General features: G+C 40.5%; 1 protein-coding gene across 2 annotated transcripts in view; it reads left to right on the top strand.

The window, feature by feature from the left end:
• Window positions 1-7,988, top strand: part of rgs17 (regulator of G protein signaling 17) — a 40,057-nt gene extending 32,069 nt beyond the window's left edge. For both annotated transcript variants that reach the window (XM_021576320.2, XM_036956104.1), the window contains exons 4-6: window positions 1,643-1,714; window positions 4,256-4,487; window positions 4,737-7,988. In XM_021576320.2, coding sequence (XP_021431995.1) covers window positions 1,643-1,714; window positions 4,256-4,487; window positions 4,737-4,925 — 493 coding nt within the window. In that variant the 3' untranslated portion in view covers window positions 4,926-7,988. The remainder of the gene's footprint in view (window positions 1-1,642; window positions 1,715-4,255; window positions 4,488-4,736) is intronic.
• The last annotated feature ends 15,799 nt before the right edge of the window (window positions 7,989-23,787 follow it).

Consider the following 23,787-nt stretch of genomic DNA (forward strand, 5'->3'; position numbering starts at 1 on the left):
GTGCTTGGCCTAGACTACTTGATGTAGACCTATTCACTGCAAATGGCGCGCTCTGGCTCAACTCCTCAGGCGCATCAAAACCATACTACACAGATTACTCCTGGTTGTGAATTGGTGCCATGAACTCAATATTAAGAGGTAAGAAATATATTATATACTCACAGAAAGCTGTGACTCTCCTCTCTAACTAGAACAACAGTAGTTGCTTTGAAAACTGTAATTTTCCCCAGTAGCATTTTGAGCAATGGTCATATGCTTGTGCTTCTCAGAATGCATCTCTCCCTCCTCTGTGCGCACAGTGAGCAGAGGGAGTAAGAGTCAGCAGCTGACAGCGAAACAGGGACAGGCTCTGTCGTAACCGGTCGCGACCGGGAGGTCCGTGGGGCGACGCACAATTGGCCTAGCGTCGCCCGGGTTAGGGAGGGCTTGGTCGGTAGGGGTGTCCTTGTCTCATCGCGCACCAGCGACTCCTGTGGCGGGCTGGGCGCAGTGTGCGCTAACCAAGGTGGCCAGGTGCACGGTGTTTCCTCCGGCGCATTGGTGCGGCTGGCTTCCGGGTTGGATGCGTGCTGTGTTAAGAAGCAGTGCGGCTTGGTTGGGTTGTGTATCGGAGGACGCATGACTTTCAACCTTCGTCTCTCCCGAGCCCGTACGGGAGTTGTAGCGATGAGACAACAATTGGATACCACGAAATTGGGGAGAAAAAAAAGGGTAAAATTCAAAAAAAATAAAATAAAAAATCACCTAAAATTACTGACGAGCAATTGTCGGTGTCTAGTGTTTGGTTTATCGTCAGCTCTAGGAAAAGGTATAAACCATGCTTTGGTTTAGATTCCGTGGCACTGTTTCCACATGTTAACATTTTAGCATTAGCGGCACAAATCCCATTCAAGTCATGGGTCCGTTTATTAGCATTTTTCGCACATCACGTTCAAATCATCTATATTGGACTTTGTTGAGCTTCACAATCAATTTGAGATATTTTCGGATGATTTTGGACATGATTGTATATGTAGGTGTTTAGTGTGAAAGTAATGATCATATGACACAGGCTGAACCAATAGGCCTAAACTAGGCTACATCCAAGCGCAATTCAGTCAAATCTGCATAGCAGTATTTACACAGTGGCATATAAACGTGCCTTTTCTCCAATACATCCCTACTTGAAATTTCACACAGAATTAACACATTCCGTTTGCATGGCAGTTGAAATTTCTTGATAACCTCTTTCCAATGCATTTGGAATGTATTTAGGAACAAAACATGCACCTCAAACTAGCTTTTCAGGTGTTTGTGAAAGGACAGACAGCTGGAATGTATTGTTAATGTGTTACAATTCAATTTGTGTTACAATATAATTTTTTATTGTGTATCCAACATGTGTTTAACATGTACATTTCCGGTATAGCGATTTTGTAAAGGTTTTGAGTAATGTAAATAGCAGGGAGTCTCACTCCACTCACAGGTTGTTTCCACGTCTAGTTTTCAGAAGAATACATACCTGTTCTCAGGCAGTAGTTTAACAAAGATACTACATGAACATCCAACCTTGAGACTGCCATATGAATAAGTATGTTTGAATATGGAAATATGTTTGAAAACAATAGTAATGTTTGATCTCCCTCCGCTTCTCCTTTTCCAGGAATGAGGACCGCATGGAGCATTCCGAACGGGCATGCACTAAAATGGATAGTATTGAAGCCACGGAGGAGCAGTAAGTTGCCAGCTATGCCTTTTTCCATAGGTTGTCTGAGAAAATACCAAACTGTTTTGATATGATGTCACATTTTGGTAATTTAGCAGATGCTCTTATCCAGAGCAACTTACAGTAGATAAGACGACCACATGACAGTCAGAGTAAAACGTTCCTCAACAAAGCAGCTATTAGCGAAATCAGTCTTAGTAAGAAAAGACAAGTGCAAGTGTTAGTGCAAGAAAGGGAAGTACAACAGTGAGGTGTAATTTTTGTTTTCATGTTGTCAGATAAACTGATGGCCTTTGGTCACGTCTGTTCATCCCTGTCTTTTGAAGGCATTATACAGTACATAGACATTATACATTTGGACTGTCAACCTCAAGAAAGGATGCCAGAAAATGTCATTATTGCATACAAGAAATTAGCCAGAATGCATGCCAGAAATTAATTGCATGCCAGAAATCTAATTGTTTTGCCTGTTTCGTTTTACTGCTTTGGCCCATTCATTTTCTCTCTTTACATTGCTGCTGTGTCAATATCTATTCCTGTGTGTTGCTCACTCATTTGCTGTATTAGCCAATTAGAGCATGAGTTTTATTTTCTCTCCACCTCTCTCACAATGTCAGTTATTTGACTGAAACATATCTTAACTGAGGACACACAATGACATCATTTTCATCCACCCCAAAGGAGCAGGTCCATTATAGGGTATAGGGCTCAGCTCTACGGTATATTGTGTGCTTATTATTTGCGTTATATGTAATATTGTCAGATTTCAGCATTCAGCTGCATTTACACGATGTGGCCTGTCTGGCTGCCCAAACAATTGTCAGCCCAATACTGTTCTCACATGGCTGTGGCCATGACACAGGGTTCAACCTGAGGCTCTACCTTGGAACACCCATTCTTCATGTTGTTGTTGTAATAAGTGAGATGGATTTTTCTCCTTATCACCCAGTCCTAATTGTAATAATGGTAACACTTTAGCATGTTTTGTCGATTGAGACATGAAAATAGCAGGAAGTCCCGCACACTGAATGCCCCTAATTACCACCTTTTTAATGACAACATTTCAATCGGTCCCTGTAGCCATGACTCTTAGGCCTCAGACACACCAATAGCGTTTTGCTGGCCGAGATTACTTAGCACCTGTGAACATAATTTGCGAACCGAGTGACCACCGATTTTACATGTAGAATCGAGTGAAAAATATTGTCAGTCAGACGTTTGCAGTGGGTGGTTCCTAAACACAGCGTGCTGAACGATCGGCAGATGAACGCTAGATCTACATTCGGTGCGATGTGTGCAACCCTTTAGGTCAAAAGGGCTCTTAGGGAGATGCTCTGGTTCAAAGTGTTGAAGTCATTGAAGGTGGTGATTAGGATCATACCAAAGTGTTCCACTAGTATATGCACAAGTCAGCCAAATGGAATGGTTGGTTGGTTACAGTGGCTAACCAAGGTATGGATTGCAGTCTCTTCATGTCTTCTTATACTGCTTCGAGGTAAGCGGTCTACATTATAAGGTGGGTCAACTATCGCTTTAAAAATAAGGCTTGAATAAAATAGTTTTCCATAAGGGCCACACCCCTGATCTATGTTTCCCAAGTTCTAGCTGTTTGAAAATGTTCAAGCTATAACATATACTTTCTCCAAATCACTCTACCTGGCTATAAATCTTCAGGTGGTTGAGGCTGACTACTTGCAGAAATGTGTCATCATATAACAGTATATAGGCAAGATCTTTGTCGTTGAGTCCCCCTACCATATCTGCCTATAGCAGTTTGTGCACAAGCTGCTAATTACATTATTCTAAAATGACAAAACAGGATATTTGAGGTATGGGTCATTTCAATATAGCCTATTCTCATTTGTATGACTTATAATCAACACTGTCCTTGACATAGTATCTATATGAATGCCTACAAAAATGCATAGCCTCATTTAATTTATTTTCAAAGACACACGTAGGTAAATCAGATTTCAAATAAGTAATTACACTGTCAAAATTATGAAGAAGTTCAATAATAAAATAAGTAATTACACTGTCAAAATTATGAAGAAGTTCAATAATAAAATAAGTCTGGGGAATAATAGTAGTGTTCTGACAAGCACATTCATTACCTGCGTACCCTTTTCCCTTGTGCCATCTTCAACCAAATGTGTGCCTGTCAAGTTACCAGGTTGTTACCACCTAGTAATTATTAGGCTAGTTAGCGCCCCAGCGCCTATCAAATGTGTCCTGCGATTAAAAAAACAAATTAAAAAAACATATCTCCAGTAATATGGATCATAAATAGAACCGGGAGGCTTGAGGATTAGGGAACGCTGGCATACAGTGTGCAGGCCTTTGTTCTTTTCATGTTTATCATGAGCCCAGGACCTACGTTTTTCAAGGATGTGTGTATGACATATGACCGCTACTATTTCTATTGCTAATTGAAACAGCCTGTGGAAACCATGTTATTGCATCTCTAGAGAAAAAATAATGAATCTGTTTGTCTTGTGTATTGTGAGAGTCCAGACTGCTAACACTGGGTTCCTGGTATCCTGTGTTTAGGCAACCCACTCTAGACGAGGTAGTTGCCTGGGCCCGTAGCTTCGAGCTGGTGATGCGCTCCTCAGAAGGCAGGGAGATTTTCCGAGAATTTCTGCGCTCTGAGTACAGCGAAGAGAACCTGTTGTTCTGGCTGGCCTGTGAGGAGCTGAAGAAGGAGACGGACCCGACTGCGATCGATGAGAAAGCCAGGATCATCTACGAGGACTACGTCTCCATTCTATCGCCGAAAGAGGTAGGAGGCATCACGTTGGAAACAGGAGTTTGACACCTAGTATCACTCGGCTGATATTGACTTTGCTTTCAGGACTATTCCATTGGTTTCATTGTGGGAAATTAAAGCACGTACAGCTGAAGTATTTGACAATGTTTGGAATACATGTATTTGACCCAGGTCTGATTCCAAGACATATTGAAACCCCAATCTCAAAGTGGTTGTGTGTGATGGCAATGTCACTGTTCTCTCCCGCTCCTCTGCCTCCAGGTGAGCCTGGATTCACGGGTGAGGGAAGGCATCAACCTGAGCCTGACAGAGCCCAGCAACTTGATGTACGAGGAGGCCCAGCTGCAGATCTACACCCTGATGCACAGAGACTCCTACCCCCGTTTCCTCAACTCCTCCGTTTACAGGGACCTTCTGGACAGCAAGAGAAGCTCCTGCCTAGACACCTAAAGTAATCCCCACCCTCCCAAAAAACAAGAAGACAATAAGGTGCCAGAACTGGGTTTGATATTTTCCTTTTTTGAAAAAGAAACAAGAAAATAATGAATAGTTTAAGCAATTTCAATTGTCTGCTCGCAGGCAGCCCTGAGGTTTAGTTCCTGGTTTAACTGCAGATAAGAGCTCCTCGGGCTACTGTGACAAAGAGAAACAAAAGGAAGGACAGACCCATTGTTTCTGTACTGTACTTTTGAGAGTTCTCCTCCTTTCGCTCCCTCTTTCTCTATCTTGCTCTGTATTTTTCTCTCTCAAATTCTGTCCCATGCCTCAGCCATTTTTACAGTCCAAAAACAATGTCTTTTTTACGATGGCTGTAGAGCTTGACCGTGGTGAGCAAGAAAATCAGACTTTGCATGTAACAAGGTAATGGAATTCGCTCTACAGTAGCTTGGTATTTTAGCAGTGGACTGCAAAGGTTCTTGAATATGAGATGTATTTTCTTCTGTTCTTGGGATATACCCTGTCAAGCTCTTGATGTGAAGGGAATATTGATATTTGCCAATTAGCTTGCAGTCGTTGATTTTGAGAAGGTTGAAAGTTTTACAGCAGTGTTAATATCCAAGCACTTGCCTTCTTTACAACTCTAAAACTGGGAGAAGGGCTAGAATTGTGGTCGGGCAGCTAAATGTCTTATGAACATTACTTTCCACGGGAAATCACAATGCCTTTATGTGAAAAGGGCAGCACAAGAGCTGCTTGTTATGGCAACAACACAGTTTAGTAAACACAGAGTCCTTTCTATCCTTCCCACACCATCTCACCCTGAGAGAAGCACAGGTTATGTCAAAGGTCGGAATCATTGTTGGAGAAAAAAAGAAATCAAAACATTCAATTCAGTCATACAATAAATCATGAACACTTTACAGCTCTCGAGAATGAAAGAGAACCATTTACTTATTAGTTTTTCTACCGCCTATAATATAAATAGTAGTAATCACGATGCCTTGGTTTGGAAGGTCAATTATAACACAGTGGTATGTCTAATGCTTCACCATGAGGTCTAAGAGTGGTATGCAATGCTGACACATGAAATTATGAAGTAGGCCTATATGGCTTCTTGTTTTAAAGCTGTAGCTAGTCCTAGACTGAAGGGGGTCAGTACCAGCTAAGTAACAGCCCAGTCGGGGGCAGAAGAGGTGGAATCAGACGTATTTATATATAGGTTGTTTGGAGGTTTGCAGTCCTGTTCACCAGATGTGCGTCTGTCTTTAAGACTGGTTATTGAGGCTCCAATAAGGTGCTTGGATCTCCGGTGAGCCCCATGCCTTTAAGTCTCTCTGCTTTACAGAGGTGGGCAGATATATATAGAATAGATATTGAATAGATATTTTTGAGACGGGTCGTTGTTTTTTTTCCTAAAATTGCCAGCACGCATTATTGTGTGTACCTGCCGTCCAGATACATACTTATCAAAACATTTTAAAGAGTTAAAGTCCCATGAACATATAGGCCTAAAATATATGTTAAATGATTTTTTGTTGTTGTTGCAAGTGTGACATTTAAACATGGAGAAATTATTGCAGGCCTTTGTCACCTGTTGATGTGTAAAGGTCAGTGCATGAGTAAAGTACATTGTGAGAGGGAGAGTTGTGTGTATTGTCACCACAGGTGGGTAATGATATTCAAGTGTCATTGAAGCAGTGCCACTCTTCTGTTTGAACATACTACCTGAAGTTCATGTGCCAAGGCCAGTCATTATTTAATTCAATTAAGGGTTTTAATAAAGCCCATATACTGTAGGTTATTGAAGTGCAATTGGATCAGTTATAGGCTTTCTGTTTGTATTCATTCACAAAAATGAACATATAGCATAGCCTAATGATATCAGCCATTTTGAACATCCAACAATATTCTAACGTTCCCTAAATTTCGTTCACATTCAGCCACCTTTCTAGATAGTTTGTTGCAATAGTGTTTGCATACTCTTTAATGAAGAGTGATACAGTGAAAGTGATACAGTATGCATGCACCACAGTGGTTAGGTAGAGGATACCTTTTTATGTAGCTCTATTAATGACAAAATAAATGACTTGCTCATTTTAGATATTATTTCAGCTGTAACTTCTGAATGTTTGACCAACCAGACAGTGAAATTATGCTTCAATCAAACCAAGTTTACATTCACGCGGTGAGCAATCATCCTGGAAACGCAAGAGAAGCCAATTGCAAAAAAAATGTAGGTAGGAAAATGGTTCTGAATGATTCACAATTAGCATTTTACACTGGGTGAAGAGTAGTATTGCAGGTTTGTACGACGTGTTCTCTGGTGTCTCGGAGTAATTGATTATTTTCACTCCATGGAAAGAAATGGTTGTTCATTTTACTGACATTTCAACAAGGATTTAGCTATTAATGACATGAGGTGGTATCATAGGCATAGTGTCATGCTCAAATGTTGACTTTCAGTTCAGAATGAATGGCTTTGAAAGGTGGCAGAGGTTTGTTGGCAGAATAAGATTTTTATCTAAAGTGTCAGAATTGATGTGATTTAAGAGAAGCATTGGCCTTATCTACTGTGTTTCTCCTTTAACTTTCATTAGGGATTTCACTACCTCTCATATTGGTTAATTTATTTCACATCTAGTTGTCAATGTACACTTTGTTTTTAGATCTACTTGAAGCCTAACACTGTAAACAAAATGTGCACAGAAAATATATGTATTAAGCGTTAAAGGACGATTAGCCTAGTTAACTTTTTTGTTTGTTTAATTGTGTTCAACTGGAAAAAGATTTTTAGACATATAAATAATTCAGGAAATTCACTGTTTAAAGGGCTAATCTCATTTTGCCTATGCAAAGATGTTACTGTTGAAATATGGGAAAGGATAGGTTAAGTTTGATGGAACATGGTTTACATTGCCCTTTGCTGATATTCATATCTTATTCAGCAAAAATGTACCCTTAGTTTTGTTTCTATATAAATATATAACAAGTAATATTCAGAGAAAATAGTATATGCCTTCGTGTTGAAAAAAACCCAACACTTGATAAATACAAATAAATATGTGTGTTGTCTGACCTGTGGCTGTGTTATGACATCTTGGTGAGATGACAGTTCACTGCAAAATACACCTGTTGACTGATTGACTAGTCCGAGACTCCTTCATCCATAGAGGCTTTATTATCCATTCAGTGTTTTCTTTCAGGCCAATGAGCATCTCTTTATCCAAGGAGCTATTCAATGTCATTATTGCTGTACGTAACCCATATTGTCATTTGCAATCCTACCATTTCGAATTTCAAAACATTTCTACTGTACAATCAAGGGACAGTCTTGTTTATTGTTGTTTCCAAGGGTGCTTCGTAGTCACATTCACAAAGGTTGAAGGGCTATTTTAGTCACTTAAACAAAGATGTTAAATCCACAAGAACAGAAACATCTACCTCTTGGTTGCTTTCCCAATCCTCCAAACCTGTAGGCTACTTTGGTACTTGGCCTTTTTTGTCAGACCACCGGAATGTAATAAGACTGAAATAGCTGTACAAGAGCCATGATGTCGTGGTAAAATTCTGTAGATATAAGGGTGCAGTTTTTCTTCGACTGCACACAACGCATTAATAACTCATTAATGACAATACATTGAACTAATAACTAATATTACTACTGACTGGCTGAATTAACATTTTCAATAAGTACGTTCGCTAATGACATCACATTTCAGTTGTCTTGTTAATGTTCCCTTTTAAGATTTAATGTGGTACTACATTATTATGTCCAAGCGGGGTTTTAATGGTCACTAGACCCATAAGTATTTTTCTGTATATCTAATCATACCCCTTGAGCTGTCGGTGTCTTCCTGACTGGTGGCTCTTTTAAAATAAAATAAATATGCTTCTCTGCTGAAATCTGGGTAAAAGATTGAAAGGAATGAGAATCTTAATCAGTACTTTTAGTTATTGCTTGCTTTTCTAAAGTCTACCAACTTTGCCAGCAGGCATGCCAGCTAAGATAGATAGACAAGCTAGCTACTCTAACTTGATTGATAGCCTGAAATGGCTTCTTGGTAGCTAGTTATGAGGTTGGGAGATTGGTTTCCAATCTGGGCTAGCTAAAGACAACTTCGTAAAATTGCAAGGTGGCTAGTAGTATTACAGAGAAAATAATATATATATATATATACACACACTACCGTTCAAAAGTTTGGGGTCACTTAGAAATGTTCTTGATTTTGAAAGAAAAGCAAAGAAAATTGTCCATTAAAATAACATCAAATTGATCAGAAATACTTTTATAGACATTGTTAATGTTGTAAATGACTATTGTAGCTGGAAACGGCTGATTTTATATGGAATATCTACATATGCGTACAGAGGCCCATTATCAGCAACCATCACTCCTGTGTTCCAATGGCATGTTGTGTTAGCTAATCCAAGTTGATCATTTGAAAAGGCTAATAGATCATTGGAAAACCCTTTTGCAATTATGTTAGCACAGCTGAAAACTGTTGTTCTGATTTAAAGAAGCAATAAAACTGGTCTTCTTTAGACAAGATGAGTATCTGGAGCGTAAGCATTTGTGGGTCCGATTACAGGCTCAAATTGGCCAGAAACAAAGAACTTTCTCCCTAAACTTGTCTATTCTTGTTCTGAGAAATGAAGGCTATTCCATGCGGGAAGATCTCGTACAATGCTGGGTACTACTCCCTTCACGGAACAGCGCAAACTATCTCTAACCAGAATAGAAAGAGTAGTGGGAGGCCCCAATGCACAACTGAGCAAGAGGACAAATACATTTAGTTTAAGAAACCGACGCCTCACAAGTCCTCAATTGGCAGCTTCATTAAATAGTACCCGCAAAACACCAGTCTCAACATCAACAGTGAAGAGGCAACTCCGAGATGTTGGCCTTCTAGGTAGTTGCAAAGAAAAAGCCTTATCTCAGACTGGCCAATAAAAATAAAAGATTTAAGATGGGCAAAAGAACACAGACACTGGACAGAGGAACTCTGTCTAGAAGGCCAGCATCCTGGAGTGTGCTTTTCTTTCAAAAACGAGGACATTTGTAAGTGACCCCAAACTTTTGAATGGTAGTGTGTATATATATTTTTTTACACAAGACAAGCCCCCTATGGGCAAGCCGCCTCTGGTCCGATGTACATTTTTTTGTCCACTGGGTTAGCTTTATGTTCAGATACTGAGAGAGCTTGGGTACTTGCTTTCAAAGGGTCATGCCTATAAACACCTGTCTTATTCATTTGTTTAATTGTTAATTTTTTTTTCTCTAAGCGCTAAACATGTTTTAATTATTCTCTTTCCTCTAACTCCATTAGAAACCATTTGTAATGTCCACGAAGGGACATTAGTGGTGACTCACTGTCACCCTACCACACAAACATTGATTGAAATAATGCTATGATAATAAATATTATGAGTGAACTTGTCTTGCTGGGTTTTGTCTAATAGTATACATTACATAGATTTTGTTGTAATATAAATTGTAGAATGATTTTGGGAATTGGCAATACCAGATAGTTTTCTGTCACAGGTACCTTTTTATATGCGTCCATATTTGAGAATGGGGAAGTATAGCTGTGCAAACAAAGATACTGGCTTTTCATGAAATTACATACAATTGACTTACTTCAGCTTTGGGTTTCTATAGTCTGTCACCTACCATGCCTTCAGAAATGCTGCCTCCAATGCATTGTCCACAACAATTAAAAACCATTAAGAATTCTTATGTAAAACTGTCACAAGACCTAAACATTACAGTGTAATCAAGTTGACAAAATGATATTGAAAGAATGTGGGGAACAGCATTAGATTCCACCTGTTTTGTCTGTTGGCCACACCGATTTTGTCCTCTGTTAAGTGTCATCCATACCTTACTCCCATCTCATCTCTCAACTGATTTCCAATGTCCAATCATCTACAAAGATACAGTACATTGATGAGGCTTTTCAGGAATTACCAAAGAAAGAAGGCTATTTTCAACAACAAAATATCATTGGTCAATATTACCACCACAGGTGTCCGTCAGTGATTCAGGCCATGATCTCAAGAGCACTAACTGCTAGACTAGTTCCTCGGATATTGTACTATTCTGATTATTCACTGTCTGCTTAAAACTGAGCACCGTTTGTTTAACATGATCCTGTAGGCCTAATTCTTGTTCCTTGTTACAAATGGCTATATACAGTCCTTTGGCTCCCATCCAAACTATTATTTTGCGGCAGGGAATGTGTAACCAGTCCTGAAGCTCTGTCTAAATGTCGATAATCCCTACTTCTGATATGGTTTTGGAAACCTTTTGGAACTTTACTTTTATATCAAGTTTTTTTTATACAAATACCAAAGAAACACTTACACTGTTTTAACACAGTTGCAGCTGACAGTATATTTCAGTTAAACACTTCTTCTGTTATAAAAAGGTTTTCGGAATGCTGGGTAGCTAATTAATCCATAAACAATCCATAGAATTTGTGTAACATTGCAGTGGATTCATGTTAAAAATGGGTATAGTAAATTTAACTTATTTTTTTTTATATTATTTTTTTAGAATTTTACCCCTTTTTCTCCCCAATTTCGTGGTATCCAATTGTTGTAGTAGCTACTATCTTGTCTCATCGCTACAACTCCCGTACGGGCTCGGGAGAGACGAAGGCTGAATGTCATGTGTCCTCCGATACACAACCCAACCAACCCGGAAGCCAGCCGCACCAATGTGTCGGAGCCGTACATCCAACCCGGAAGCCAGCCGCACCAATGTGTCGGAGGCTACACCGTGCACCTGGCAACCTTGGTTAGCGCGCACTGCGCCCGGCCCGCCACAGGAGTCGCTGGTGCGCGATGAGACAAGGATATCCCTACCGACCAATCCCTCCCTAACCCGGACGATGCTAGGCCAATTGTGCGTCGCCCCACGGACCTCCCGGTCGCGGCCGGTTACGACAGAGCCTGGGCGCGAACCCAGGGACTCTGATGGCAGAGCTGGCTCTGCAGTACAGCGCTTAACCACTGCGCCACCCAGGAGGCCAATTTACCTTATTTTTTAACATTTAGATAGAGCGTTGGAACTGGTTACCTCTTCACCACAAGCTAAATAATAGTTTGGATTGCTTCCTAATGGCTGAATAATAACACTTTGAGACTGGGAGAAAGCTTAAATCATGAGATTAGATACATGTATGATGTGGGCTGTTGGGAGGCAGCATGTCTGTAAACTGTAAGTGGCAGGTTTTCTCCATAGTTTAATGTTCTCCGTAATGTTTTTGCCCTTTTGTCCTTGCTCTTCAACATAATGTCCCTTATCTCACTTTATGGAACTGGCTGTGACCAGACTCAGAAACCGGCATCGATATAGAACGTTGCTGTATTGTTTATGTAAACCGGTCTCACTCCAGATAGCGATAGCAAAAGAGTAGGAAGGAGAATCCTCAAACACACATTTTACCTCGATCAGAGGCATTCATGACAATTGTGTCTTGCTTTGGGATGATAGGGATCGCTTTGTACAGGTATTTCTCTTCAACATACACAACTGGTGAGGCAATCAGAGCATGTTTATTGATTTAGAATGCCAGAACCTTCTTTTCGCAATGCCTTTGTAGATACCATCAATGATCTGGAATTAAAATAACTCTTTTAAAGGTCACTCAAGTAATTGAAAGTTCTATTTTATATTCAGCATGCTTTTGCTAAATAAAATAATAATTCAGTTATTTACCATAAACAATACTGTATGAGTATGTATTAAAGTATTGCATTATGCAGACAGTTAGTAACGTTAGAACTCTTTTGAGAGATTATTTGACTTCTAGTATGTTTCACTAATATTGACAATATAAATATCTAAGTCTTTTTTTAGTATATTCTTGTCAATTGCCTGAATGACTTTAATCCTATTCATATGAATGAGATTAGATTATTGTAGTGTTACGAAACCAGCTAGCTGGCCTACTGATATTGCTACACTCGCTAAGTCTAGGGGTCCTAGGCCTAGCTAAATGGTCTGTAACCTGATTTTAATGTGTTTGTTAACCTGAGAAGTCAAGAGTATGTGGACCGTGTTGTATGCACTTGCCCCAGGAGACAGCCCATTTTTTCTGGGTCCAGGGATGGCTCTGTTTTCACTCTGGTCAGCCAGCCCAAGCAGATGATTGTGTGTTCAGTTTATGTTGATGAAAATAAATACAAACAAAAAGGAAACTGCAAAAAGGCATGTCCAAAACTAAAGAGACAAAACACTGTCCGGCCGAGAATCTCATGTCCACCTCTCTCTGTCGATCCCTGATTGCCCCCACCTGTTTGCTTATCAAGGCTTGGCACAGCATATGGCCCGATTGCTGCTGCCACCAGGGGATGTGGAGTGGAAATGGTAGTGTGCTGTTTATCTATGCGCTAACAAAAAACTACCCCCCCATATGATAACAGTAGGTTGCTTCAGATGATTTGACAGAATGCAGTTGCATGACTCTATAACTTTTATCTAAAGGCCATTTAACACGTGTTTGGGAACGCTCAATTGAACTCTCAAGGGCATCAAGAGGGATTGTTGTACGACAACCATTGATGATTGTGAACGCTATAGCTATCTCTTGAGAGTGTTGCCAGGGCAAGTCAATAATGACTTCTACAAGTCACATTTGCTGTTAATTTCCATGTAACAATTTATTGAGCAGGCTGTTATGTGACTTTTTATTTTGTCTTGTTGAGCTGTTAAAAGATCTTGCTATGGAAATGTAATGAAAGCAAACATTTGAGATATGTAATGTAAATATTTAGGTGCTTCATATATTCAAGAAAGACAGTGACATTCAAGCTACGAAGTGGCATATGAAAGTGACTCCAGTAATTTAGTGGACACCCTTTACTGACCCCTAAGTTTGACATTATCTGTGCTATTGTAGCTGCCCTCTTTCACAGTGACAAATATCTTCTTTAAAAGGGGCATAGCCTACTGTAATTGGAGGGGTTGTGTTTAGGAAGTCATGGATTGGTGAGCATTGAGACGTTCTACGCATCAAGTATCTTGTCAGTCACTATTTTCCTTTCTCAGCATGACAGTATTAATATGACAATCTATGACAAAATCACACCGGGCTATTGGTTTAAATAAGCACTGGGTTTCCTGATTCTAGGTGGTTGTTATAGGCTGTCATTCTACCTGATATAATTTGGTCATGTAAATCTAATTTTATCTACGGAGTGCATGTGAAGTTGCCAAACGTTCTCCTGTTGCTTATAGTTGCTTTCTCTGCTAGAATGTGCCAAAACATTTACCGAAGGCTGAAATGGTCCTCTCGGTCCATTTCTAGACATGTAGGGAAGGAATATCTTTGTTGGGTTTTGATGGTGTTGTTTCTTGCGGTTTGTTTGTAACAAACACAGAATAGCCTGTCATAAACCCACCCTCTTCACTTCACTGTCGTAGGCCCATGTGGAAAAAAAGGAAAACGTATTTCACTTTTCCTCCTCAAAATTCATTTTCACACACAACCTTGACATTAGTCAACTCATTTGTCATTTGAGATAAAACATTCAAGTTATGCATTCAAGTTATACGTTTATATAATTAACAAGTACTGAACAATTATTGGGGCTTTGTTTGAATCTTTGTCAAGCAGGTCAACATTTTGTAATATTTCAGAGAACCTGTGCTCCCACCCTAAACAGAATTGGAAAAATAGATTTTTAAAAGACTTATGTGGTGTATATATCCGGTAATGATGAAATTGTAACATTTTTGTTGAATAATGCCATTCACATTTGCTGTTTTGTTGTTTTGTTTTATTTATTTTAACTGGTCTATATTTCATTTGTTTTCTAACTCAAAAGACAGTGTTTCTTAATGTTTACTTATTTTTTAACATATGGAACATCTTTGTTAGAAATTGTCAAATTGTGGTAAGCATATGATGTAAAGTTCAGTTTTTTTTTCTTTGTTTACAAAGCAACACCTTGCAAAAGAAAAAAATGCCAATCTTGTAACTGACCTTGAATATCTGTGTCATTTAAATAGTGCTGCTAGAGAAATAAATACATTCTAAATGTAACATCTTACAATAAACACTTTTTAGACTTTTTGCCATATGTGATGTTATTTTGAACTAAAGTTTTCTTCCCATTATGTATCACTTACTAGGACTGAGCACTAATATACTGTCTGTGTTACATCCTAGTTTAATAATTAACAAATCTGAGTAAATGTAACAAGTACTATACAGTAGGAATATTCTACAATTACTAAATATGTGTACAGTATGTCTGCTTTCCAGCCCCCTCTTCCCCTGGAAATGACACAGAGAAGGTGTCCCCCTCCTCAAAGGCCCCATACCTCCCAAAATGCAGTGACTCTTCTGCATGTTCACTTGGCCAAGAAGTTCATTTTCATGGATTTGAGAGATACTTTTGTATATATAGTGTCATATGGACATCCCTTTAAATGAGTGGATTCGGCTATTTCAGCCACACCCGTTGCTGACCGGTGTATTCAATTGAGCACACAGCCATGCAACTTCCATAGACAAACATTTGAGTAGAATGGTCTGTCTTATTGAAGAGCTCAGTGACTTTCAACATGGTACCGTCATAGGATGCCACCGAGTTCCAAACTGCCTCTGGAAGCGACATCAGCACAATAACTTTGTTGGGAGCTTCATGAAATGGGTTTCCATGGCTGAGCAGCCACGCACAAGCCTAAGATCACCATTTATTTTTATTGGTCGCATACACATTTAAGATATGTTTTTGCGGGTGTAGTGAAATGCTTGTGTTCCTACCTCCAACAGTGCAGTAGTATCTAACAATTCACACATCTAAAAGTAAAATAATGGAATTAAGAAACATATAAACATTACGACCAGCAATGTCGCAGTGGCATTGACTAGAATACAGTATGTAAACATTACGGTGACTAGTGTTCCATTATTAAAGTGACCAGTGATTCCATGTCTATGTCCATAGGGCAGCAGGTTTGAGTAACTGGGGGGGTAGCCGGCTAGTGACAGTGGCTAAGTTCAGGACAGGGTACTGGGTAGAGGTCGACCGATTAATCGGGATGGGTGATTAATTGGGGCTGATTTCAAGTTTTCATAACAATTGGAAATCGGTATTTTTGGACGCCAATTTAAAAATACACTTTTTTTTTTTTAATTACAACTTTATTTAACGAGGCAAGTCAGTTAAGAACACATTCTTATTTTCAATGACGGCCTAGGAACGGTGGGTTAACTGCCTTGTTCAGGGGCAGAACGACAGATTTTTTTCACCTTGTCAGCTCAGGGATTCAATCTTGCAACCTTACGGTTAACTAGTCCAACGCTCTAACCACCTGCTTCACGACGGAGCCTGCCTGTTACGCGAATGCAGTAAGAAGCCAAGGTAAGTTGCTAGCTAGCATTTTAAACTTATCTTATTAAAAACAATCAATCATAATCACTAGTTATGGTTACACCCCTCCAGCCGATGCTTGGCGGAATGGTGCCAGGAAGATAACCTTTCCCTCAACAAAACAAAGGAGCTACAACTACACATGGTTGATGATATTACGAAAAAGGACTGTTGTTGCTCCAACGTGTACCTAACCATAAACATCAATGCCTTTCTTAATCAATACACAGAAGTATATATTTTTAAACCTGCATATTTAGCTAAAAGAAAGCAGGCAATATTAGCCAGGTGAAATTGTGTCACTTCTCGTGTTCATTGCAGTCAGGGTATATGCAACAGTTTGGGCCGCCTGGCTCATTGCAAACTAATTTGCCAGAATTTTACGTAATTATGACATAACATTGAAGGTTGTGCAATATCACAGCAATATTTAGACTTAGGGATGCCATCCGTTAGAAAAATTATACGGAACGGTTCCGTATTTCACTGAAGAAAGAAACGTTTTATTTTCGAAATTATAGTTTCCGAATTCAACCATATTAATGACCTAAGGCTCGTATTTCTGTGTGTTATTATGTTATAATTAAGTCTATGATTTGATAGAGCAGTCTGACTGAGCGATGGTAGGCACCAGCAGGCTCGTAAGCATTCATTCAAACAGCACTTTCGTGCATTTTGCCAGCAGCTCTTCACAATGCTTCAAGCGTTGCGCTGTTTATGACTTCAAGCCTATCAACTCCCGAGATTAGGCTGGTGTAACCAATGTGAAATGGCTAGCTAGTTAGCGGGGTGCGCGCTAATAGTAAAATGTATATGAAATACAAATCGTATAGAGATAAATAGTCCTATAATAACTACAACCTAAAACTTCTTACCTGGGAATATTGAAGACTCATGTTAAAAGGAACCACCAGCTTTCATATGTTCTCATGTTCTGAGCTTAAACGTTAGCTTAACTTAAACGTTAGCTTTCTTACATGGCACATATTGCACTTTTACTTTCTTCTCCAACACTTTGTTTTTGCATTATTTATTATTTGAGGCTAAATTGATTTTATTGATGTATTATATTGCGTTAAAATAAGTGTTCATTCAGTATTGTTGTAATTGTCATTATTACAAATAAAAAATATTAAAAAATCGGCCGATTTAATCGGTATCAGCTTTTTTTGGTCCTCCAATAATCGGTATCGGCGTTAAAAAATCATCATCGGTCGACCTCAAGTACTGGGTGGAGGCTGGCTAGTGATAGATATTTAACAGTTTGATGGCCTGTTTTTCAGTCTCTTGGTCCCAGCTTTAATGCAGCTGTACTGACCTCACCTTCTGGATGATAGCGGGGTGAACAGGCTGTGGCTCGGGTGGTTGATGTCCTTGATCTTTTTGGCCTTCATGTGATATCAGGTGCTTTAAGTGTCCTGGAGGGGAGGCAGTGTTCCCCCAGGGATGCGTTGGGCAGACTGCACCACCTTCTGGAGAGCCCTGCGGTTGCGGGCAGAGCAGTTGCAGTACCAGGCGATGGATGATGCAGCACAGGATGCTCTCAATTATGCATCTGTAAAAGTTTGTGAGGGTCTTAGGGGCCAATACGAATTTCTTCAGCTTCCTGAGGTTGAATAGGCATTGTTGCGCCTCCTTCACCACACTGTCTGTGTGTGTGGACCATTTCAGATTGTCAGTGATGTGTACACTGAGGATCTTGAAGCTTTTCACCTTCTCCACTGCGTTCCCGTCGACGTGGATGGGGGCGTGCTCCCTCTGCTGTCTCCTGAAGTCCATGATCAGCTCCTTTGTTTTGTTGAGGGAAAGGTTATCTTCCTGGCACCATTCCGCCAAGCATCGGCTGGAGGGGTGTAAGCTTGCCGCCATTGAACTCTAGAGCAGTGGAAACGCGTTCTCTGGAATGATGAATCACGCTTCACCATCTGGCAGTCCGATGGACAAATCTGGGTTTTGAGGATGCCAGAAGAACACTACCTGCCTGAATGCATACTGTCAACTGTAAAGTTTGGTGGAGGAGGAATAATGGTCTGGGGATCTTTTTCATGGTTCGGGCTAGGCCACTTAGTTCCAGTGAAGGGAAATCTTAACGCTACAGCATACTTTGTGGCAACAGTTTAAGGAAGGCCCTTACCTGGTCCAGCATGACAATTCCCCTGTGCACAAAGCCCAAAAATGGTTTGTTGAGATCGGTGTGGAAGAACGACTGGCCTGCACGGAGTCCTGACCTCAACTCCATCGAACATCTTTGGGATAAATTGGAACGGCGACTGCGAGCCAGGCCTAATCGCCAAACATCAGTGCCCGACCTCACTAATGCTTTTGTGGCTGAATGGAAGCAATTCCCCGCCTCAATGTTCCAACATCTAGTGGAAAGTCTTCCCAGAAGAGAAGAGGCTGTTATAGCAGCAAAATGGGGACCAACTCCACATTAATCCCATGACTTTGGAATGAGATTTTGGACGAGCAGGTATCCACATACTTTTGCTCATGTAGTGTATATGACATATTAAAAAAAAAAAAAAAAAAGATACTTAACTGTGGCCTGGAGTAGTCCAATGGTCTAAGTCCCTGCCTCTGTGTACGCTGCAAGTATGGGTTGAAATCCGACCCACTGCTCTAGCACTATCTCTCCTCCTATCATGTTGTCTCTGTTCAATAATCACAAAAACTACGAAAGGAGTGGTGCGGAGCCGGCTCTTGCCACCAAGTGACCGCTTAGGGCTCAGCGGCTGCTATGGGGTCCCTGACCCAAATTTTGTTTGATTTGTTATACATTTTTTAGGAACTCAGTCGGAGTCTCAACTTACTGTTGAGAGTAAGAACAGTAGAATACACCAATTTAAAATCGCACACAGAATAAGTTCATTTAGTTGCTAATGGCAGCCTGTAGTACCCCGGTCGGCCTTCAACTTGATTTACTCAATGAGAGGGGACAGCATTGAGCGAGCAATGTCGGAGTGGCATAGATAAAAATACAATAGAATAGAATACAGTATATACAGTGCCTTGCGAAAGTATTCGGCCCCCTTGAACTTTGCGACCTTTTGCCACATTTCAGGCTTCAAACATAAAGATATAAAACTGTATTTTTTTGTGAAGAATCAACAACAAGTGGGACACAATCATGAAGTGGAACGACATTTTTTGGATATTTCAAACTTTTTTCAAAAACTGAAAAATTGGGCGTGCAAAATTATTCAGCCCCTTTACTTTCAGTGCAGCAAACTCTCTCCAGAAGTTCAGTGAGGATCTCTGAATGATCCAATGTTGACCTAAATGACTAATGATGATAAATACAATCCACCTGTGTGTCATCAAGTCTCCGTATAAATGCACCTGCACTGTGATAGTCTCAGAGGTCCGTTAAAAGCGCAGAGAGCATCATGAAGAACAAGGAACACACCAGGCAGGTCCGAGATACTGTTGTGAATAAGTTTAAAGCCGGATTTGGATACAAACAGATTTCCCAAGCTTTAAACATCCCAAGGAACACTGTGCAAGCGATAGTATTGAAATGGAAGGAGTATCAGACCACTGCAAATCTACCAAGACCTGGCCGTCCCTCTAAACTTTCAGCTCATACAAGGAGAAGACTGATCAGAGAGCCCATGATCACTCTGGATGAACTGCAGAGATCTACAGCTGAGGTGGGAGACTCTGTCCATAGGACAACAATCAGTCGTATATTGCACAAATCTGGCCTTTATGGAAGAGTGGCAAGAAGAAAGCCATTTCTTAAAGATATCCATAAAAAGTGTTGTTTAAAGTTTGCCACAAGCCACCTGGGAGACACACCAAACATGTGGAAGAAGGTGCTCTGGTCAGATGAAACCAAAATTGAACTTTTTGGCAACAATGCAAAACGTTATGTTTGGCGTAAAAGCAACACAGCTGAACACACCATCCCCACTGTCAAACATGGTGGTGGCAGCATCATGGTTTGGGCCTGCTTTTCTTCAGCAGGGACAGGGAAGATGGTTAAAATTGATGGGAAGATGGATGGAGCCAAATACAGGACCATTCTGGAAGAAAACCTGATGGAGTCTGCAAAAGACCTGAGACTGGGACGGAGATTTGTCTTCCAACAAGACAATGATCCAAAACATAAAGCAAAATCTACAATGGAATGGTTCAAAAATAAACATATCCAGGTGTTAGAATGGCCAAGTCAAAGTCCAGACCTGAATCCAATCGAGAATCTGTGGAAAGAACTGAAAACTGCTGTTCACAAATGCTCTCCATCCAACCTCACTGAGCTCGAGCTGTTTTGCAAGGAGGAATGGGAAAAAATGTCAGTCTCTCGATCTGCAAAACTGATAGAGACATACCCCAAGTGACTTACAGCTGTAATCGCAGCAAAAGGTGGCGCTACAAAGTATTAACTTAAGGGGGCTGAATAATTTTGCACGCCCAATTTTTCAGTTTTTGATTTGTTAAAAAAGTTTGAAATATCCAATAAATGTCGTTCCACTTCATGATTGTGTCCCACTTGTTGTTGATTCTTCACAAAAAAATACAGTTTTATATCTTTATGTTTGAAGCCTGAAATGTGGCAAAAGGTCGCAAAGTTCAAGGGGGCCGAATACTTTCGCAAGGCACTGTACATATGAGATGGGTAAAGAAAGATATGTAGGCATTATTAATGACTAGTGTTCCATTATTAAAGTGGCCAGTGATTTCAAGTCTATGTATATAGAGCAGCAGCCTCTATCTAAGGTGCAGGAATATGTAACTGGGTGGAATAGTCTGATGGCCTTAAGAATAGAAGCTGTTTTTCAGTCTCTCTGTTTCTCCATTGGAGCACTGTGATTAGTTGCCCAAAATTCTGGGGTGGGGCTTAGTGAAATGTCAATTCAAGAACGATCCAACTAGCTAAAATACGAGTGTTGTCTGCATCAGATTTTCTTACACCCTTGATGGCATCCCAATCTCTTCTGCCCGATGAAGGTGAATGGAAGATGGCTTCCAGTCTGTGTTGGAAAGTACAAAACATATCGCCTGTTAGAGCAGTAGGCATCGCTTCTTTTCAACCTTGGTGGTCTGTGGACAGACACACTTATCCAGAGCGACTTACAGTAGTGAGTGCATACATTTTCATACTGGTCTACCAACTGAGCTACAAGGGGCAACCTTGGTAGAGCACATTACTCCTCTCCCCTCTCTCCTGCCCCTTTTTCTCTCCCTCCCTCCTCATCTCTTTCCCTCCATTTTCCTCTCTCCCTCCCATTTCTCTCCATCCCTCCCTCTGTCCCCCTCCCCTTTCTCATGCTCCCTCCCTCTTTCTCTCTCACAAGTTAGAGCAGTAGACATCCCTTCTTTTCAACCTTGGTAGGCTGTGGGCAGTGCACGTTCCTCCTTCTCCCTTCCTCTTTTCCTCCTCCCTGTAATTGCTGTCAACTGAGTAAATTATGTGGCTAGTTACTGTTCTCCCCTTCAAGTAGATTTAGCCTACTTGGATTTACTATTTTTCACTCTCCTTCAGCCCGGTGTAGCATTTGCCTCCCTTCCGGCTTCCACCGGCCTGTACTGAAAACTACATTACTGAGGATAGACGATATTGACACTCCTATTTGTCATATCTTCAATTTAAGCCTACTAGAAAGTGTGTGACCTCAGGCCTGGAGAGAAGCATAAGTCATTCCCCTACCTAAGATTAGTAAAGCCCCCTTTACTGGCTCAAATAGCCAACCAATCAGCCTGTTACCAACCCTTAGTAAACTTCTGGAAAAGTTGTATTTGACCAGATACAATGCTATTTCACAGTAAACAAATTGACAACAGACTTTCAGCACCCTTATAGGGAAGGACACTCAACAAGCACAGCACTTACACAAATGACTGATGATTGGCTGAGAGAGATTTATGATTAAAAGTTTGGGGGGGCTGTTTTATTAGACTTAAGTGCAGCTTTTGCCATTATCGATCATAGTCTGCTGCTGGAAAAATGTATGTGTTCTGGCTTTACACCCCCTGCTATATTGTGGATAAAGAGTTACCTATATAACAGAACACAGAGGGTGTTCTTTAATGGAATTCCCCATGGCAGCTGCCTAGGCTCCTTACTTGTTTCAATCTTTACTTTAATTAAAGCCAGTGTGTCTATGTATGCGGATGACTCAACACTATAGATGTCAGCTACTACAGTGACTGAAATGACTGCAACACTTAACAAGTGCTGCAGTTAGTTTCAGAATGGGTAGCAAATAATAAATTAGTCCTAGATATTTCAAAAAGCGTTGTATTTGAGACAAATCATTCAATAAACCTCAACTAAATCTTATAATGAATAATGTGGAAATTGAGCAAGTTGAGGTGACTAAACTGCTTGGAGTAACCCTTGCAAACTGTCATGGTCAAAACATGTTGATACAACAGTAGCAAAGATGGGGAGAAGTCTGTCAATAATAAAGCGCTGTTCTGCCTTCTTAACAGCACTATCAACAAGCCAGGTCCTACAGGCCCTCTTTTTGTCGCACCTGGACTACTGTTCAGTCGTGTGGTCAGATGCCACAAAGAGGGACTTTGCAGGAAAATTGCAGTTGTCTCAGAAAAGGGCAGCACGGCTGGTCCTTAGATATACACAGAGAGCTAGCAATCATATGCATTGACTTCATCACTACTTGTATTTGTGAGATATTGACATGTTGAATGCACCGAGCTGTCTGTTTGAACTACTGACACACAGCTCAGACACCCATGCATACCCCACAAGACATGCCACCAGAGGTCTCTTCACAGTCCCCAAGTCCAGAACAGACTATGGGAGGCGCACAGTACAACTTCGAGCCACGACTACATGGAACTCTATTTCACATCAAGTAACTCATGCAAGCAGTAAAATCTGATTTAAAAAAAAAACATAAAAATACACCTTATGGAACAGAGGGGACTGTGAAGCAACACAAACACAGACACATGCATACAAACACACAATAATAGACGCACACGTACACATGGATTTTGTGTTGTTGATTTGTGGTGGTAGAGTAGGGGCCTGAGCACACACACTTAATATTTTGTGAAATCTGTTGTTGAATGTATTGTAATGTTTTTATAATTATATAATTGCATTAATTTTGCTGGACCCAAGGAAGAGTAATGGGGATCCATAATAAAAACAGATATAAAATACACCCCCTCCAAGGTGCTTCTCTCCTGGCTATCATACTGTAAAATGGCCTCCGTTGCGTTGCTGTTTTGATGAGCCCCAGCATTTAATCACATGCTATTGTTTTGCTGGCGAGTTTTGTGCCTTGGTTGTGTTTATTGTGGGTCCTAGTGCTGGCTGGTTTCTAGTCTGTGGTTGGGTTCTGGCTTGCTGCCTATAACTGTGGTGATCCTACAAACGGTGTGATTCAATCTAACTAACTATCACACTGTGTGGATTGATTGACTTTTAGCTGATTCCTCGCAAACCAATTTTATTTGTGTGTATTTTAACAAATCTTTTTCATAATTGCGTCTACCACTTTCCGCCATA

The sequence above is a fragment of the Oncorhynchus mykiss genome, chromosome 20, assembly GCF_013265735.2.
Source record: "Oncorhynchus mykiss isolate Arlee chromosome 20, USDA_OmykA_1.1, whole genome shotgun sequence".
NCBI classification, from domain to species: Eukaryota; Metazoa; Chordata; class Actinopteri; order Salmoniformes; family Salmonidae; genus Oncorhynchus; species Oncorhynchus mykiss.